The 19,529-nt window shown below is 41.0% G+C and overlaps 3 protein-coding genes and 1 pseudogene across 3 annotated transcripts; 3 read left to right on the plus strand and 1 right to left on the minus strand.

Moving 5' to 3' along the window:
- Nucleotides 1-108: 108 nt before the first annotated feature.
- LOC130490671 (olfactory receptor 1009-like) lies at nucleotides 109-1,029 on the plus strand. The gene has a single exon (XM_056864483.1). The coding sequence runs from the start codon at nucleotides 109-111 to the stop codon at nucleotides 1,027-1,029; it is 921 nt and encodes a 306-aa protein (XP_056720461.1).
- Nucleotides 1,030-4,479: 3,450 nt separating this feature from the next.
- On the plus strand, nucleotides 4,480-5,406 carry LOC130489693 (olfactory receptor 5V1-like). The gene has a single exon (XM_056863471.1). The coding sequence runs from the start codon at nucleotides 4,483-4,485 to the stop codon at nucleotides 5,404-5,406; it is 924 nt and encodes a 307-aa protein (XP_056719449.1). The 5' UTR covers nucleotides 4,480-4,482.
- A 3,207-nt stretch (nucleotides 5,407-8,613) lies between these two features.
- Nucleotides 8,614-10,491, minus strand: LOC130490672 (olfactory receptor 13G1-like). Its single transcript, XM_056864484.1, has 2 exons — nucleotides 10,463-10,491; nucleotides 8,614-9,553 (listed from the first exon to the last, which is right to left on the minus strand). The coding sequence occupies exons 1-2, from the start codon at nucleotides 10,489-10,491 to the stop codon at nucleotides 8,614-8,616; spliced, it is 969 nt and encodes a 322-aa protein (XP_056720462.1).
- A 628-nt stretch (nucleotides 10,492-11,119) lies between these two features.
- LOC130490673 (olfactory receptor 13G1-like) lies at nucleotides 11,120-19,083 on the plus strand (annotated as a pseudogene).
- Nucleotides 19,084-19,529: the final 446 nt, after the last annotated feature.

A 19,529-nucleotide genomic window follows, 5' to 3' on the forward strand; every position in this document is an offset into this window, starting at 1 on the left:
GCCATTACTTAGCAATTTATTCCTTGCAGAAAAATGCATCCCCCCTCCAAGTGTAATCATATGTTTCTATATTTATTCTTGCAGGTTACAGTTTTACAAAAAAGGGAAATGGAAAATCAGACCACAGTGACTTATTTTATTCTTTTGGGATTTTCATACCATCTACCAGTCCAGATTTTCCTCTTTTTGGTGTTTGTATTCATTTATGCAGTCACTCTGATGGGGAATCTGATCATTATGGTGGTAATAAAACTCAACAGTCATCTTCAGAGCCCCATGTACTTTTTCCTTAGTCAGCTGTCTTTTCTCGATATCTGCTATTCTTCAGTCACGGTACCTCAGCTGCTAGTCAATTTCTTTGCTGGGCAGACGATTTCATACAATAGCTGCATTACCCAGATGTTCTTCATCTTTCTGACCTCTTCCTCTGAAATTTTACTCCTTACGGCAATGGCTTATGACCGATATGCTGCCATATGCAACCCACTACATTATGTAAAAATGATAAATATACCTTTATGTAAACAGCTGGTTGGAGTGGCATGGACAGTTGGTTTCTTCTATGCCATCACAAATACACTACCTGCTTTGAAGCTTTCCTTCTGTGGTCCAAATGTTATCAGGCACTTCAGCTGTGAACTTCCATCTCTTCTTGCCTTATCGTGCACAGGAACTTCAATGAGTAAGATTATATTCTTTATTAGTGGTGGAGCAGTAGGGGGGATGGCATTCTTTCTTACGTTGCTGTCCTATATCCACATAATCTCTACCATCCTGAAGATTGCTTCTGCAGAAGGCAGAAGGAAAGCCTTTTCTACTTGCAGTTCCCACCTCATTGTGGTGGTTTTGATTTACGGGACTGGCTACTTCCGATACCTCCGGCCCGATTCTGCCTCGTCGATAATTCTGGATGAACTGTTTTCTGTTCAGTATAGCATCTCTACACCCATGTTAAACCCAATTATTTACAGCCTGAAGACAAAAGAGGTGATGGAAGCAATTAAAAAACTAATAAGACAAAAACATTGATTGCTCAGGTTTTTTTAAAAAAAATATCCACAACTAATCAGCCCTCAGTAAGCGTCAAATTGCCCTTCATTTATTGTTTCTTCAGCTTCAGTCTGAGTGTACTGAAGAGTCCAATAAACTGAACCACCTGCATCCTGACTGATGTTCATAATTAACCATGATGGGAAACATCACTTATTGTTTGTCTAAGGCCTCACTATGGACTGATTCATAGGAGCATCATTACCACCAAGGACCACTAAGTGGCATTTCACTGAGTTATAGTATTCCTTTTTAGGAATTGTTTGTTTTATTTCATTTTATCCATAATATCCAGTTTTCACTGTACCAAACTGTTTAAATTCTCTGGGGGGAAATCTGCATGTGATGTGAACAATAGTTTTTCTGTGTAATTTTAAAACTTTGATTTGCATAGCATTGCAAGCGTTTATTTTGTTTTAACGTAGGAAACTTTGTCTTAATATTTCTAAAGCTATGGTTTTGTACTATGTGTTGAGGCAGTAGGTAAAGTTATATGTATACTATTTTATTGTAATGCATAGAGTGAAATTCTAGAGGTATTTTCCCTAATTTTATGTGCAAAATCCGCTTGAGTAAAAACATTGTTCACAAAGAACACAATGGAAATTGTGTTTATTTTATTAAATTGTCCTCAGTTAAGCTGCACTCTGTTTACCTCAATATATTTCTGTGTGATGGTATCTGGGGAGAAAGTGGTAAAATACAGCCATCTTTGATGAGGCACTCCTTGTTTATGGTGGCATTGCTGCAACCCCTTTAAACATGTTGAACTTCAAGGAAAGAAGAAGAAGAAGAGTTGGTTTTTATATGCCGACTTTCTCTACCACTTAAGGAAGAATCAAACTGGCTTACAATCAAACTGGCTTACAAGGTAAACTATCAAACAAGAAAAAGAAACAATAAAGATAAAAGATAAAATACAAAATGCCATATAAATTCTGATTACAATATAATTAAAATATATCCTAGCTGGCCATCAGTTCTGGCTAGTTACATTCTTTGGCACCAGTTTGGCTCTTATCTTTCTAACTGCTAGAGCCTGTAAGTGATAAATGAGTTGGTATTTGACAATAAAAATACTAATTTATTGGAATATAGATATGTGAGTGTGTGTATGTGTGTGTAAAGTCATAGCCAAGCTATGGCAACACCATATGGTTTTCAAGGCAAGTGATTAAGCAGAAGTGGTTTGTCATTGCCTTCCTCTGCCAAGTCTTCCTTGGTGGTCTCCCATACAAGCATCAACCCTGCTTAGTTTCCATGATCTGACAAGATCAGGATATACTATACTATTCCACATACCAGATATATAGATACAGATATATAAAGGCCAAAGCAGAACACACTGTAGTTACTTTCCTTTTAATTTAGGGTTGTCAATTGGACAGGAGAAAATTGTCTTGTCCCTTTAATAAAGGCTTAATATGCTGCTTGATGTGTAAAAAGCAGCGGAAACTTTTCAGGGCCCCAAAGAAATATACATAACACTCAACACTTTCTTCCCAGAGTCAGATTTCAAATTTATGTGCATAAGAGATCACATTAACAGTCTGATATACTATGTAAAGACAAAAGGAACTGTAATGGTGAATTTGCAGTTCTGCAGAGCAGTTTCAAAGGTCTTTTTGCACACTGAAATTTCCCACATTTTTTGGTTCTTAGATACCACAGCATTTGATTTTTTTAAAAATGCATGGCATGTGACAGAGCATGCCCCACATACATAACACTCAACTCATGTGGGGATATTGTGAATTTTGACTAAATATGTCTCCAGGGAAATAATTAAGCAGCTACAACTTCAGGTACAATCATGTTTAAATGAGATTTCAAGAGGCTTGTGAAACGCTGAAATATACCTTAAAGATCTCGCTCAGAGGTCCCATTAGATATTTGATGATGATATCCATTCAGACACTTGGGATCATAGTATAGAGTCCCCCTCCCCTTCTGTTTTCAGGGAAATATATAGTAAATAATAAATGGAGAAATGCAGCGAGTGCTGATTGGTGTGTGGTTACTTAGGATACAGGTCACCCAACTCAACTGCCTCAATAACAGAGGATGAACCATTATAGCATTCCAACACCCATGTTCAGTCATGTTATCTACAGCTTGAAAACCAGGGATGTGGAGGAAGTTAAGTGAATGAGGTATAAGATGTTAGTTTCTTAGTTATGTAAAATGGAAAACTATTAAGGAAGCCATTGATCTTGAGTTGACAAATGTATGCATTGGCATTTAGACTAAATCCAGTTATCCAGATGATTGGGTAATGTTGCATAGATGATACAAACATTAAACTATATTGGGTATAATAATCCTTATTGCTTTGAACAGTGATAAACAAAAGCTATTTCACTGTGAATAGATATCTCTTTTGGCTTTATGGCCTGCATTCTTGCTTGTTTTATAGTGGTTTTATTCTGCTTTGATGTCATTATGTTGTTCTCGTTATTGTAGGATTGCTGGAATTCTTTTGTTCTTCCAGTTAGGTTTATTTGGTTAAGTTGTTTTGTATTGGATGTTAATTACTTTATTTTATGTTGTAAGCTTCCTCAAGCTGTTAGATGGATATGCAGCATTAAATAAATATTGCAATGTAAATGTACTGGTTGATAGGATCCTACTTATGAGAAACATTTGTCATTTGATGATTTGTGTGGAGAAATGTGTTTTACTTTGGAGGTTGGGGGAGGGAAGCCCTCCAGCTTGAGTTTTAAAGCAGTTTTTTCTCTCTTGGCAGACAGTGGGCAAGAGGGGAGGGGAGTCAGTTGCTCTCCTGCTTCACCCAACTAGGGTTTCAAAATGGTAATGGCAGGCTTGTCCAGAGATAATGAAGTGGTCAGCTCACTCCTTCTGTTAAAAAGCTGACACCTAGCAAGAACAGAGATCTGGAAGACTTAAGGTGCTAGAAGGACTTCGGGGGGGGGGGGACTTTTACAAGTAAAAGTTTTTATTTGACCTCCACGGAATGGGCGGGCAAAGAGAGAAAACAATAATGGCACAGAAGGGAAAGCTTCTCTTCTGGCTGATTCCATCTAGTCAGACAGAGCTCCCATCCAGGCTCCTGCTCAAGGCAGTGGGGACTGCAGACCTGAACAAAGAATCCAAGGTAATACAAACTTTTAGAACCACTGTTACATTTAAATTAAGGCCTGCAGTAGAATAATATCAGTATATCCCCAGAAGCACAGCTTACATTACAGTTCTATAACATTTTCTGGAGACTGGATGAAATTATATGTATTAATTCCTGGCTGTCTCAGAACTCAAATATTTAAATAAGGCTACAAAACAGTGTTTCATACATTAAATTGGCTTCAAGCATATTACTCATGCATATTACTTCATACATATTACTCATAACATATAAAACTAAAAGTCTTTGCTTCCTATTTATGCAAATTTTAGGATAATGGACAGCTCTTCATGGAAAATCAAACCCTAATAACCGAGTTTATCCTCCTGGGACTTTCCAGTGATCCACGACTGCAGATTTTTCTTTTCTTGATCTTTCTAATTATGTATTCAGTGACATTATTGGGAAATCTGGCAATCATGCTGGTGATCAGGAACGAGGCTGGCCTTCACACCCCCATGTTCTTTTTTCTCAGTCATTTGGCTTTTGTCGACATCTGCTACTCATCAGTCACTGTCCCTAAGATGTTGGGAAATCTTGTAACGATGCAGAAAACTATTTCCTGGGAAGGGTGCATTGCACAGATCTTCTTCTTTTTCCAGTCTGCTGGTGCCGAGGTTTTCATTCTTGCGGCAATGGCTTATGACCGATATGTTGCCATATGTGACCCACTGCACTATACTATAGTCATGAAAACAGAGATATGCAAACAACTGGTGGGTGGAGCCTGGACCATGGGTTTCTTGTATGCTTTGATGAATGCCCTGCCATTGCTGAATTTGCGTTTTTGTAGAAACAACACACTCAGCCACTATAGCTGTGAAATTCCTTCCCTCTTGCTCCTGTCTTGCAGTGATACCCTAACCAACTATGTTGTCCTTCTTGCCTCTAGTTTTGTCTTTGGTTTAACCTCCTTCATCCCCACCCTCATCTCTTATATTTACATCATCTCTACTGTCCTGAAGATACGCACAGCAGAAGGTAGGAGGAAAGCCTTCTCCACCTGCAGCTCCCACCTCATTGTTGTGGTTTTATTCTATGGGACTGGCTACTTTCGATACCTGAGACCCAACACATCATCCTCAATAGTTTTGGATCAACTCGTTTCCATCCAATATAGCATCTCTACCCCCATGCTAAATCCCATTATCTATAGTCTGAAAACCAAAGAAGTGAAGGAGGCCATTAAAAAAATGCTGAACAAAATATGTTGATTGACCATGAGCAAACCAAATGGTCACATGTTGAGCAAATCAATAAATGGACTGCCACCAAAGCAGAGTTCAAAACCTTGTTCTCCTATTTGGGGTCTGTCTGAATATATCAAATATTAATTTTAAGATAGTTTATAGACAACTGTCATTTATTGCTCACACAATTATTCACAGAAAGTTTATTTGTTAATCACATCTTGTTTATGACTCATGTTATGGCTAATAAACATAATATTTCTGGGTCTAGTGACTAACTGAGTGAAGAATGGCTTGAAATAACTTTAATATGGCTGGAAACAACTTTAATATTTAATAAAACATCTTGTATAGCTGTCTCCTTGAAATAGAACAAAATCAGGACATGAGATCTTAAGACAAGTTCACACTTTAAAATATAAGTTCTAAATACTTTCATCACACAAGCTATGTTCAATGGCAATAGATATATATTTTTAAAAACTGAGTCACCAAGACTGCTACTAGTTTCAGTGGAATATGATTCCATGGGGCCCTCACAGTGCTCAGTCCTATGCTTGGGCATTGGGTATACATTTGTTAATCACATCTCCTAACAAAAAAAGCAAAAAGTCATGGTGCCTGGGGTGTGTGTGATTAGTCTTCAATATCCACTAAGATGTTGGACACCTTGGAATCTTGCATACCCTTCCCCTGCCTCCCTGCTCATGAGTGTTCCTGCCACCTATGCTCCCAGGTCTTCGTAGTGTCCAGCTTTATCAGGGGAAGAATGGGCTCATATGGTGGGGACTGTGGGCAGTGAGATGACTCACAAGTTGACAGGGAAGAATAGGCTGATGAGTAGTGGGGGAAGGGCACAGAAGTGGATGGGAAGGGGGCATGAACGGGGACTGCAGTAGTGGAGAGGGACTCCAGGCACTGAAATCTGAAGCTGAACTTGTGCTTCTCAATTGTCACTTCCAGCTATCGCTGTCTCCCAACTGCCAGTGCTTCACAGAAATACTTTCCTTTCATTACTATCAAAATTTTACCTGATTATAAAGACATGTTCTGATGGGAAGGCTTTGGAGGATTTATTTTGGTCTCCTCTTTTTATCTATTTACAAAGTCACATCTGAGTGCTTACTTGGGGAATGCCTTTAATATGCAAAAAAAAAACCGTTTACATGCTGTTTAATTGTTTTAGTGATTGGCACATGAGTGCAAATTCCAAATCCCCATTTTTTTCTGTGGAATCCTGAAAAAAAAATTGGCTCCATTATACCCCATGGAAAATTCTTTCAGGACTGTTTTTTATTTATTTATTTATTTATTTATTTAAGATAGAGGCACCAAATCTGCAGCATAGCTGCTAGGAATTCTCCTTAGAAGAATGCCTAAGTTTGATAAAGATTGGGTCAGTTAGTCCAATTTTATTGGCCCCCATACATCCTGAGGCATCATTCTGGAAGATGGCTGGGTAACCTTCATACCAAAAGCCTGGGGCCTTGGGGCCTTCATAGACCTGAGATAGAAACCCCTTGGGGATGCCACTATCCTTAGGGTTGGCAGCCTCCAAGTGGCAGCTGGAGATCTCCTGCTGCTACAACTGATCTCCAGGTGGCAGAGATCAGTTCTCCTGGAGAAAATGGCCACTTTGGCAATTGGACTCCATGGCATTGAAGTCCCTCCCCTCTCCAAACCCCACCCTCCTCAGGCTCCACACCCAAAATCTCCAGGTATTTCCCCACCTGGAGCTGGCATCCCTAACTACCCTTGACCCATAGACATCATGGCTGGGGTGGGGGGTAGGACTAAAGAAGCCTTGGAAAGGAGTAGCATGAGCTGTGTCCATCGGATGGCCCAGGAGCTTGGAGCCAGAGTGGCCTCATCTGTAAGATCAGGGATGAACAGAACAGAGGAGGCCTAACCTTTCTGCATCCCACCAATTGCCCACACTGCCATTAGTTCTGGAATGGAGTTTTGGTCTGTGTGCACTGCAGATCCCTCTTGGAAATAATAATGAAAATAAAGTTGTATTTTGATTATCTCAACAAATAGTGTCACCTTTTCTTATTCTACCTCCATAGATAGAGTTACTTGCTGTTTAAGTGCTTGTCTTCCTTTTGTCTTTTTCCAAACTGGGAACAATGTATAAGAGGTCTCTTTTGCTCCTCAATTTGCCTGCTAGATTCTCAAAATGCAATGGATTACTGTCAAAATGCAATGAATTACTGTCAAAATTAATGTCTAGACGGAAAGTCTTTTGATTTAATTTCAACCCTTTGGTTCTGGTCCGACCTTCTGGAGCAAAGAGAAGAGATTTCCAGCATCATTTGGCCACAAATGAGGGTGGCGGTAAGGAAGTCGATAATGTAGATTGATATAAAAGATTAAAGAATGAATATGGCATGTCATCAAAGGGACCAATTCTGGCATTAAAGTCACCTCCCACAATAATGAGGGCACTGGAATATACCACTAAGAGGCTGGCTATGTATTTTTCAAGCATAATTTTCTTGTGTCTTATATTTAATACCTTGGGAGGAAAAAGGAAATTCAAAATCATCCATATCCATGACCATGAGTCACTGCTACCATAACAGAAGAGAATGTATGGATATGATACACCCATCAAGCCTTTATTCACAATAATCTTTCCCAACATTAGCCAGGTTGGGGACAAGTTCCTTGTCAGCCTTAATAACCATCTCCAGGAGTTCCCAAAGTGAATCTGCTTCCCCTTCTCATAAAGGGTACCCTCAGATGATATCACCAACTCTTTTCCTTGCTTCACCCATCTTCTTGGGTTCTGCTACCTGCCACTTTTAACTTCGGAACTCTTAGGACTGGAGCTTTAGAGTTTCACAGGTTTCTGAAGGGACCATCACATTCAGTGTCTTCTTAGATGGTTTTGCAAGTTAGTTGTTTTTTAAAAATCTTACAATACCCATTCAGTATTACACAGAATTGGTTTGCATATGCATTACTTAACTACTACAGTAACAGTTAGGGACCTGAATGGGGGAATGGGCACCCATGGAAGCAATAATATCACATCATTTCCAAAACATTGCACTTCATTTGAGCCAGTTCAGTCACTTCATTGCAAGTTTTCAAGAAAAGAGAAAACTGTGTGTGTGTGGAATTTGTATATATATGTAAAGAAAATGTTCTGTTCCCCACTCCCCCAAAACCTCACAGTGCTCAAAGCATAATACTGAAAGAAATGGACAGATCTGTTTTTCCATCTCATGTTACAAAGAAGACTTTTTTGAGGGCTGTCTTTACATCTTTATTTCTCAAAGTGTAGACTATAGGGTTCAGTGTCGGTGTAACCAGGGTGTATAGGGCAGCAATTACCTTGTCCCTATCAAAGTTATAGCTGGAGGTTGGGCGTATATAAGTATAGATGACAGTGGAGTAATATAAGGACACAACTATAAGGTGAGAAGAGCAGGTAGAGAAGGCCTTTTTCTTCCCTTCAGAAGTCTTGATTTTAAGGATTGCCCTAACAATGAAGCAATAAGATAAGCATGTTAGCAAGAAGTCTCCCATAGCTAGGAAAATGTCTGCTGTGAAGACCCAGACTTCATTGATTCTTACCGGGCTGCAGGAGAGAGCCAGAAGTGGAGGAATCTCACAGAAGAAGTGATTGATACCATTGGGCCCACAGAAGGTAAGCCTCATAATCAGGCCAGTGTGAACCCATGAGTTACTAATGGCTATAAGGATCACCACCGTGGAAAGAAACAGGCATACCTTCTTGCTCATCATGAGGGTGTAACGCAAGGGGTGGCATATAGCCACATAGCGGTCATAAGCCATGACAGTGAAGAGCACCATTTCAGCACCCAAACACCACGTGAATGAATAGAGTTGAGTGATGCAACCTGAATAGGAGATACCCTTACTGACAGTTGCGATGTTCCCCAGCATTTTGGGAATGATGGTGGAGGTGCAGATTATGTCCACTATAGCCAAATGAAAGAGGAAGAAGTACATGGGGGTGTAAAGCTTGGGATAGGAAAGGATGGCAGCTATGATGGCTAGGTTTCCAATCAGGGCCATGATGTAGATACAAAGAAAGAGAACGAAGAGCAGGACCTGCAGGTTAGGTTGGTCAGAGAGGCCCATCATCATGAAGGTGGTCACACAGCTGGAGTTCTTCACTGCAACATTGCCACATGACCTGTTGGTCCAAATTAATATTCATTACAGCTTCTCTAAAATGTTCACAGTAACATTCACACATAGCCATAGAGCAACACAGTGCAGTTGATCCGCTGAATTAGATGAAAGCAAGTTTCGAACCTTCCTTCTTACCAGCTCAGTTTTGTTTCTCCTCTTTTCAAAATAAAACTAAAGGCCGTATGGGAACAATGTTAATGTTTCACTTATGTAACTACCCACCATCAGATTTACAATTAATACCAGTAATATTGGAGAGCAAGCATGGTTAACCGCAGTGGACTCTGATCTGGAGAACTGGGTTTGATTCCCCACTCCTCCACATGAACAGTGGACTCTGGTAAACCGGATTAGTTTCCCACTCCTGAACATGAAGACTGTTGGGTTACCTTGGGCTAGTCACAGTTCTCTCAGACCTCTCTCAGCCTCACCTACCTCACAGGGTGTCTGTTGTGGGGAGAGGAAAGGGAAGGTTATTGTAAGCTTGTTTGAGACCTTATGGTAGAGAAAATCGGGGTATAAAAACTAAACTTCCTCCTCCTCCTTCTAATACTAATATTCAGTCATACATAGTAAAAATTGAGATTGTTCATTACATTTTTTTTAATTGTTACATTTCCAAAACCTGAAATATTTTTACAAGGGTTCATTTTAAAGACTAAAGCAAACTGACTGTTGGAAGGGATCTGTTTTTCAACAATTACAACCAACATTTAAAATACCAGCACTGAAAGAGCTCTGCTCACAGAACAGTCCTTTCCTACATTCTAACTGGTGTAGCCGCCCACAAATCCTTAAAGAGTGATTTGTGAGTGTCAGGGGACTCTCGGGAACAATCTGAGGTGGAGTGTGAGGATCTATGATAGGAAGAAGTGAAGCCTGGCAGTCGCCCTTTCCTGAACTAAGCTACCTGGCCACCACAGCGACACGTGTTGCCATCGTTCCAGACATGCAGCAAGCTCTAAATGTCATACCCCATGAGGCATCAAGGATCCATGGGCAGGACGATCCCTCTGAGTGAACCAGAGGGAATCCATTTTTCTACAACCCCATCATAGTATCCAGCAGATACCATCGCGGAAGGAACAACTAGACACGTAGCCGCTACCCCTTCCATCTGCATCACTGACGATCCACCAGAAGCCCTGAGGCATCAACACCAGGGAATCACACCTCAGACAGGCAGGAAATTATTCACCACGGACGTAGCTGCTCGTGCCTTTGTGTTAACTCAATAAACCCATCAGCAATCGTCTCCCGGGTCTCCCGGAATTACTCAAAGCTCATAGGTTTGTTACCCAACTTGCTCGGTTATGAATTTATATGGGGAAATTAGCATTCAATAACCAGCTAATGGCATAACCCACAGGATCTAAACCTATGTCTACGGGAGTCCAAATCATGATTCAAGAATAAAGCTGAGGCAATGGATTTAGTTTCAAAAGGTTTACTTGTTATTATTAAAAATGTGTGCACAAGCACTCAAATGTCATACACACACCAACATACAGAGTCTAAGAATAAAAGGGAGGAGTAGAGAGACGTTTGCCAATGTGGCAGGCCCACGATGATGGGTTATACTGTACCTATCTTGGAGCGGAGTTGTCCTGAGTTCCTTAGGGTAAGTTACTGGGAAAGAGGGACTCAGCCAGCGAGGCGGGAGGGGAGCTTGGTCAGGCTGCGCAAAACCTCAACCAGCAGAGTGGTGGCAAGTAAGCCAAGGGAGGACCTAAGGTAACGTTATGGACTGTAGGGACCCCAGATATACTATTTTCTGTGGGCGGGGTGATTGGATTACTCCTTCGTGGTTCCCATGTGACAAAAGGTGACAAAGACCCTAATGGTTGGCTGCCAGGGTGAGGCAATGGGCAATTTGAGTAAACTATCCTATTTCCATTGATTTACACAATTCCAGGAGATTTGGGAGTCGCCATGAGATGGGATTAGCAATCGTACACAAAGCCGCTAGTATCTGTCTCCGGGGAGCATCATTTTGCATAGCCTCAGGAACGACTCATCGTTGGTATCAGGATGTCTTCTGATGGGCCATCAATCATGCTGATGAGGCTGGGGAGGGGAGTGTTGGTGCAGATTACGTGCGAGACAGCTCCTTTCAAGATGGCTTCTACTGGAACAGAGGCACACAGGAAAATGGAGTCCCTCTGGTTCGCTGGAGGGTTGACCTGGCCTTGGTTCCTCGGCTGCCGGCATTGCGGGATGAATGGGAGCCTTCGTGTCAGTTTCACTGGGGGGCGCGGGAGCCTTCCCCCATAGCATTTGGGGCTAGGCGTGCGTCTGGAACAGCGGCTGCACGAGTCTGTTTAGGGTTGCCATGACCAGTCCGGGAGATTGGCAACCTGTTTGCTAACAGGTTCTAGTTAGCCCGTCTAAATCACCCATTGCCACACCCCATCAGCCAATTGTTAACACCATTGTATGCCTTTGTTTGCCTCAGGAACTACGATGGGGTAAGCCCATCATCCCCCAGCCCCAAAAGAGTATAACTGGGGTAAGTTTTGAGCCATAAAAATCCCCTTCTCTTACCCCTCCTATACTTGTTGTCATTCTGTTGGTTTGGGTTTTCCTCAGCATAGCCAATATATCCTCCCGACTTGCTGGTCAAGCCCCAGGAATTCCCCATCCCCCTCCTTTCTATTAGCCACACGGAACTCAGGACATCTCCGCTACTAGACCAGGTGCAGTATTACCCATCTTCAGAGGTCCTGCCACATTGGCGAATGTCTCTGTATTCTTACCTTAATTTCATAAACTCTGAGTGTGTGTTGTGTATGTGTTACTGGATTGTTTGTGCACATATTTTTAAAGTAAACTTCTTAAAAGAAACCATTGCCTCTGCCTCTTGTTTGAATCTTGGAACGGACTCCCGTAGACACAGGTTAGATCCCGAGGTTATGCCCCTTGCCGGTTATTGATTTGCTAATTCCCCATATAGATATTCATAACCGAGCATTTTGGCTAACAGAGGGTATTAGTTAAAATCACCTCCTTTGTGCACATGTAGGAAGCTGTCTTCCATTTGCAGAAAAAAGACACACAAGCAAACACATTAACATCATGTTCATCGTCTTTTGTTTCCTTTACTAACAGCATAAAATCGATGGGCAGGTCATTTGGTCAAACTAAGGAAAGAAGAACATCTTTTTAAAAAAGGCATTGATGGTAACCAAAAGCAATTCGCGTTTTGAGGGTACACCATATTCATAGCAGGAGGAGGGGTATCTGAAGATATGTTCAAAAAAAAAAAAAAAAAACCTTGGGAATGCTGAAATTAGGTTTCCTAGAGTTTAGCTTCATTGAGTTAACACTGAAGTAAGCAATGTACATCCCATTTTTAGATGATCCATGTTGCTGCTTCTCCACGAGGAAGATCAACTGATCAACATTCATTCTCTTTCCTCTATTTCTACAAATGGGTTTAAAAATGACTTACATACTTACATATAATCAAAGTACTGCTTCTCCATGGATGTGATCCTTCTTGTAAAGCCAGAAAAATAATACCTTTGATATGCGTGAGAAGTCTGTTTATACAAATTTGGCTGGTGCTATAATGGCACAATGTACAGACTGTGATATACAGAGAGTGCAGGTTAATTAATTGAGTGTGCATATAATGTGTTCATTGGGTGAGGTGAGACTAAGACAAAATCTGTAGGATATTATATAGGTAGCTGTTGAGACACCAATCCCCAGAGAATCTTACAGTGGTGACTTCACTGTGAATCCTGAAGGAACAATTAAAACACTGAATGTCTAAGATGATTCCAAAGACTTTTTTTTAAAAAAAATATATGGTTAATTAATAGTCCCAATTGCTTTGGTTTGTTATTTCTTTCTCCTGTAACAAATGGAAATAATGAATACAATTCCTTCAAAGATAATGCAACACATTTTCCCAAGGCAGGAAATATGGTCAACTATGGTTCCCGCCCCCGCCCCCAATCAGAGTGAATTAAGTTACTACATGATATGGAGAAGTAAACCTTTTCTGGTTCTCCCAAAATACTTGGACTTGGGAATACCCAATGAATACTCAATGAACAGATTCAAGACATACAAAGGAAAATACTTCTTTACAGAGTACAGAAGGGAACTCACTGAAGCAAGATAGGGATGGTGTACAGGAAATAGACAAATTCATGGAGTGTAGATCTATCTGTGGCTTGGGAAAAATGTGACTTTTCACCTCTCCCTCCTGCTGCAGCCACAAATTTCCCCCAAATGCTGTTCCTGGAAGTCCTATGTTCCCCTATGATCATCACCGGGACAAACATTTTCGGTTCATATTGGGAAAATGATCTGTCAGTGGAAACAGTGACGGATCCAAATCAATGACTATTAGTTATGAAGATAATTCACAGTGGGTAGCCGTGTTAGTCTGTTTGCAGTAGTCCAAAAGGGCAAGAGTCCAGTAGCACCTGGATTCACATTCTAGCTGTATCTGAAGAAGTGAGCTGTGGCTCACGAAAGCTCATACCCTACCAGAAAATATTTTTGTTAGTCTTTAAGGTGCTACTGGACTCTTGCCCTTTTTGACTATTAGTCATGAGGCCAAGTTTGTTTGTTTGTTTGTTTGTTTGATTGATTTATATCCTATCCTTTCCCTACAGCATTAGGCTCAGGGCAGCAAACAACAATACATTCAACATACATATAAATATTATCTTAAAACAAACACATATCTATATAGATAATTAAAACCAGTTACTTAACTACTTTAGAATGACCTGGAAATACTGTATATCGATGAATTCAAGTTGTTAGATAACAAAGGGAGACTTTGCCTCTGTGACTTGACTTGTGAGGCATTTGATAGTCCACTATGACTAGATTTGTCTGATCCAACAGGGATCTTTATTGTTCTTATGTGGGGGGAGAGTAGAAAGTTAAAAAAAAGGAAACGAACTCCTAGTGCAGCCCACTTCCAGTCCTGTAAGTCCAATGCACTCAAATGCCTTGTCTGTTGTGTCCACTTTCCTCCATGTGCCCATGGTAAATCTCTGGTTATTTATTTAAATATTTATAAGCCCACCTTGTGATGATGTCTGATGTTTTTCTTGAAAATAAATGTCAATGAGTGGATTTGGTGAAGCACATACACTAGAAGATTCTTCTCCAGATTTCAGTCTCTCGTTGAGCTCTATATTGGAGAAAAGCAGACAATAAAATATTCAATTAAACATGAATAACTTGAGATAATCATTTCCTTAAGATCCACCTTGCCCAGGGAAGAAAAGAAAAGAAGCCACGTAGCCTGTAGTTCATGTGTATGCATCCTTCATGGAAAATTCAGAGACGAAATAAGAGGCCATAGCAGGATCCAACGTAAATGTCTTCCCCAGTGTTCAGTATCTGAGATCTTTTTAACTGGAAATAGAAGAGATGTGCATTGTATATCTTGAAAATAGAATTTTAGGAATCAGAAGAATTATAAGTATGGTGTAATTCTCTCTCCCCCTTCAATTAATGTATACTTTCATTGAATGTTTACACATCTCTACATTATGTGGAATTCAGCAGTTTTCATTCCTCATCCAATTACGAAAGCACATAATTTCCCAGGACAATTTGTGTTAGCAAATGTTAAAATGTAAGGGTAATAGTCATTTAAAAAAATAAAAAAAATAAAAATGGTTTGTTGTGGAAATCTAATTACAATATGTACTCCATTATTCTTTCCTTCCCAGAAAGGTCAGATCAGGAGAAATTACTCATATTATTGAAAGACAGAGACAAATACATTACTTCTCAAATGGCAGGATTTACTGCTGCCATCATAAAGCATAAAAAGTTGATGGGATATTCTGACCATAATATCTCTGACCCATAATTGCTCTACTCTGGGTCATTTGCCAACTTTTTTTTAATATCTGGATTGTTTGATCTTTCATTCCCATTATATTTTAATGATGAATTTGTATTTGCATTTTAATATTTTATGGGAAACGTTTATTTTTTAACCTATGTTAAATTACATTACTATTTTTGTAAAATGTTATTGATTTTGTTTTGGCAGAATTTCCACCTTGTTCTGTATTGTTGCTATGGCTTTTTTTTTTTTTTTTGCTAATGCAATAAAGACATATATTATATTATAGCATTATACTTTCCAGGTCATCAGGACAGTGTAAACTCACTGTCAAAAAATACAGGGCTGGATCCAGGAAAAAAAATGTTTAAGGATCAAATTGAATCATCACTATCTTCCTAATGATGTCTCAAATGTCTTTCTCTCAGTGGGACCTACACTTTGTTAAAAAAAATATATCTTTTCAAAGCTAGATATTTTCCTTGTTCCAAAAGTGAGCATGTCTCTAGTGGGACTTGTCAAAGAGCTCCAACCAGTCTCCACCAGTTGGAGGCTGCTTTGGTTTAGTCAAAAGTTTCCCAAAAGGGACAAAACATTAAACTCCAGGCTTTCACCCCAAGTTTAATGGATAGCTGCCACCAACCCTGGGGTCCAAAGGGTGAGCCTCCAGGCAAGGAGTCCAGGTTACCTCCAGCCAAGCTCCAAATTCAGTGTAACACTTTTCCTGCCTGGCAGAGACCTAGCCAGGACTGTGCACACTTCCCAAAACTGTCTCAGGTTTTTGGTAGGTGGTTTTTACACTCACACAAGGCACTTAGAATTTAGGCTTGGAATCCCAAAATCAAAAGACACAATCCATTTAAAGGCTAACAATTAATTTATAAGGTTTATGCTGGTTTACAGGAAAGAAAAAGGGTTTCATGAAATGATAGGCAATAAAATAATAAACTATTTAGCATAGCTAACAAATACATTCAAAAGCCTTCTTGATTCAAAAAGATTGGCAAAGGTTTCTTGCATCAGGTTTTATAGTTACCAACTTCTAAAGATGCTTCCAGCATTCAAGATAGGGCTGTCGATTCGGTTCGGCCCGAACTGAAAAACAGCCGAATTTCCCCTGATTCGGCAGTTTTTAATTCGAGACGAACCGAACTCAAAAATGGCAGGAAAATGGGGGAGCCGAATTCAGCGAGTTTGGGAGTTCACGAATAAATTCGGCAAATTCAGGGCATCAGTAAGCAGCATTCTCCTCCCCTGGCCAATCGGTGGCCAAGCTGGGTCTTCTTCTGGCCAATCAGTCAGGATTGAGTACTGGAGGAATCAGCTGCTCCGTGGCCCAGCTGGGGAGAGAGAGAGAGTGAGAGAAATCCTCGTGTGGGGGGGTACTTGTGCACATTCGCAGGGGGTGCATTTTTGGGGGTAGAGACCCCAAACCTTCAGTGGAGCTTCAGACAAGCCTTCTTAAGAGACCCCCCAAGTTTTGTAAACATTGGGTCAGGGGGTCCTGAGATATTGGCTCCACCCCTTTCCCCTCCCCCTTTCCCATTCCCGTGGCTGCAGGGGGTGCTTTTTTGGGGGTGCAGCCCCCAAACTTTCAGCATAGCTTCAGACGAGCCTTCTTAAGAGACCCCCCAAGTTTTGTAAAGATGGGTTCAGTGGGGGCAGAAATATGGCTCCCCCTTTTCTCTTTCCGTGGCTGCAGGGGGTGCATTTTTGGGAGTGCAGCCCCCAAACATTCAGCATAGCTTCAGACGAGCCTTCTTAAGAGACCCCCCAAGTTTTGTAAACATTGGGTCAGGGGGTCCCGAGATATGGGCTTTCCCCTTTTCCCTATTGGGATGAATGGATCACCCGATCCTGTAGCATCTCTAGAGCGGCAAATCCAAGGCAAACCTCCCGTGCTTAAATAGAATTGTATTGGATTACCCAGTCCTCCCAACCCCTCCTGATGGAACAGAAGACAGCCACAGTAAGACCCCTTTGGGGGCTTTAATCTATAATTTTTCTCCTGTGTGTGTGTGTGTGGGGGAAAGCAGAGTCTGTGTGTGTGTGGGGAGGGAGCAGTTTCTGTGGGTGAGTGGGGAAGCCAAAGGGGCTTTCGCCCATTCTGCCTGGGGTGTGTGTGCCCCCTCGAGTCTCTCTCTCCCTGGTTTGAGGGGGGGGGCTTCAGTTGTGTGTCCTCAGGTTTTCCCTCATTCATAAGATCGGTTAGGTCTATTTTGATGCTTGCTCAAAACTGGCTTTCAAATGGTGACTTAAAGAATGCATTTGCCTCATCCCGAGTCCCATGCAAAAGGGGTAATTCCACCCCCTCCTGCTCATTATGCATAGCTAGCTGCCTCTGTCCCTTTCCATGGTTTGCAAACTCCCAGGTGTCAGGTGTTGCTTTGCATGGTTGCAAAGGTGTTGCTTTGCAGTTGTGTTGCTTTGCAGTTGTGTTGCTTTGCAAACTTCTTCGCACCTGCCCCGCCCTTTCTCTCAGCTGTTTGTTGGGGCTGGGAGCTTTGTGCGTGGGTGGCAAGCTCTGCTCAGAGATGCACATTAAAGGTGGGGGACCCCTTTCAGGGGCCATATCTCAGCCCCCCCTGACCCAATCTTTACAAAACTTGGGGGGTCTTGCAAGAAGGGTCTTTTGAAGCTCCATTGAAAGTTCGGGACCTCTACCCCCAAAAATGCCCCCCTGGAGCCGTGGAAAGGCGCAATTGTGTTTTTAATGGCTTTATTCGGCCGAATTTTTTTCCCGAACTTTGAATTCACGCCGAATTGCACGGACCCGAAGCGAGGGAGTTCGGACTTCGGCATATCCTGAATCCAGATGGGCCGAATTCAGCCGAATCCAAACTATACCGATTTTTTTTTCAACAGCCCTAATTGCTCTATCTGGCAATTTCCTCCTCGTGTTTACCATCTGCAGTTGCAGAAAACTCCACACTCCTATGTACTTCCTACTCATCAATTTGTCCATAGGGAATGTGTTTTCTGTCTCAGTCACAGCTCCAAAACTCATCCAAACTCTCCTGGCCCATCAAAAGAGCATCTCATTTTATGGCTGCATCTCTCAGACGTATTTCTTTATATGGGCTTTAGTAACGGAACTTCTGCTTCTCTCATTTATGGCTTTTGACCGGTATGCTGCTATTTGCCACCCCTTGCAGTACACAGACATCATGAGGAAGGAAGTGTGCATCATTATAGTAATTGGAGTTTGGGTTACCGGGATGGTTAATTCTGCAGTTCATACTGGACTTCTATTGCAGTTGACTTTTTGCAGCTCCAACATCATCAACCATTTTTCCTGTGACTGGCCCCCAATTGTAAAGCTCTCTTGCTCAGACACCAGCCTTAATGAGACTATGGCTTTTGTGGCAGATTTGGTCTTTGGGATTGGTAGCTGTGGGCTGACTCTAACATCATATTGGTTTATCTTGAGAACTATCTTTCGAATCCACTCCACTGAAGGGAAGAAGAAAGCTTTCTTGACATGTTCCTCGCATCTCATCATTATTACTTTTTAGTTCTCTGCTGTTATCTACACTTATATTAGGCCCACTTCTGTCTTCACTCTGAACAAAGACAAGATGGTTTCTCTTCTTTATACGTTGCTCACCCCAGTAGTCAATCCATTCATATATTCTTTGAGAAACAAAGAAGTTAAGAAACTTACTTTGAGAGGTAGGCTTCCTCAAGGACTGCAAGACTGATCTATTCAAATTTTACTACTAATAATAAAAATCAAGATTATACTTACAGTGCAATCCTAATCACATCTATCAGTCTTATACTTAAATCTATTCAATCGGTCTTACTCCTAGGAAAGTGTTCTTAGGGTTGCACTGTTCAATGTTTTGAAGCACTGATGAATGTTAATTATATGTTTCATTTGATCTTGTACCGAGGCATCCAATTTCAGAATATTAAATACACACATATATAATTGAACAATGATATGAAACGTACCTCTAACTGTACAATTATAATAGGCTTTTCATACAGAATACACTTGTATCATCTGCAGTATATTTAAAGAAGAACAAAGTTTGTCACTGCACACTATGAAGTCTAACTCAAAATGTACTAGATACTTGGGAACATCAATTCCTAAAAAAGTAAAAGATCTAGTGAAGGTCATTTTTTACTCAGTAATAAA

Source organism: Euleptes europaea, chromosome 18 (assembly GCF_029931775.1).
Source record: "Euleptes europaea isolate rEulEur1 chromosome 18, rEulEur1.hap1, whole genome shotgun sequence".
Lineage (NCBI taxonomy): Eukaryota > Metazoa > Chordata > Lepidosauria > Squamata > Sphaerodactylidae > Euleptes > Euleptes europaea.

What these genes read in the sequence shown, in the direction of transcription:
- LOC130490671 (XM_056864483.1), top strand. Translation starts at nt 109, where the DNA reads ATGGAAAATCAGACCACAGTGACTTATTTTATTCTTTTGGGATTTTCA.
- LOC130489693 (XM_056863471.1), top strand. Translation starts at nt 4,483, where the DNA reads ATGGAAAATCAAACCCTAATAACCGAGTTTATCCTCCTGGGACTTTCC.
- LOC130490672 (XM_056864484.1), bottom strand. Translation starts at nt 10,491, where the DNA reads ATGGCAACACGTGTCGCTGTGGTGGCCAG. An exon ending in CGTGTCGCTGTGGTGGCCAG is followed by an intron (nt 9,554 to 10,462) that starts GTAGCTTAGTTC and finishes TTGGACCAACAG; the next exon opens with GTCATGTGGCAATGTTGCAG.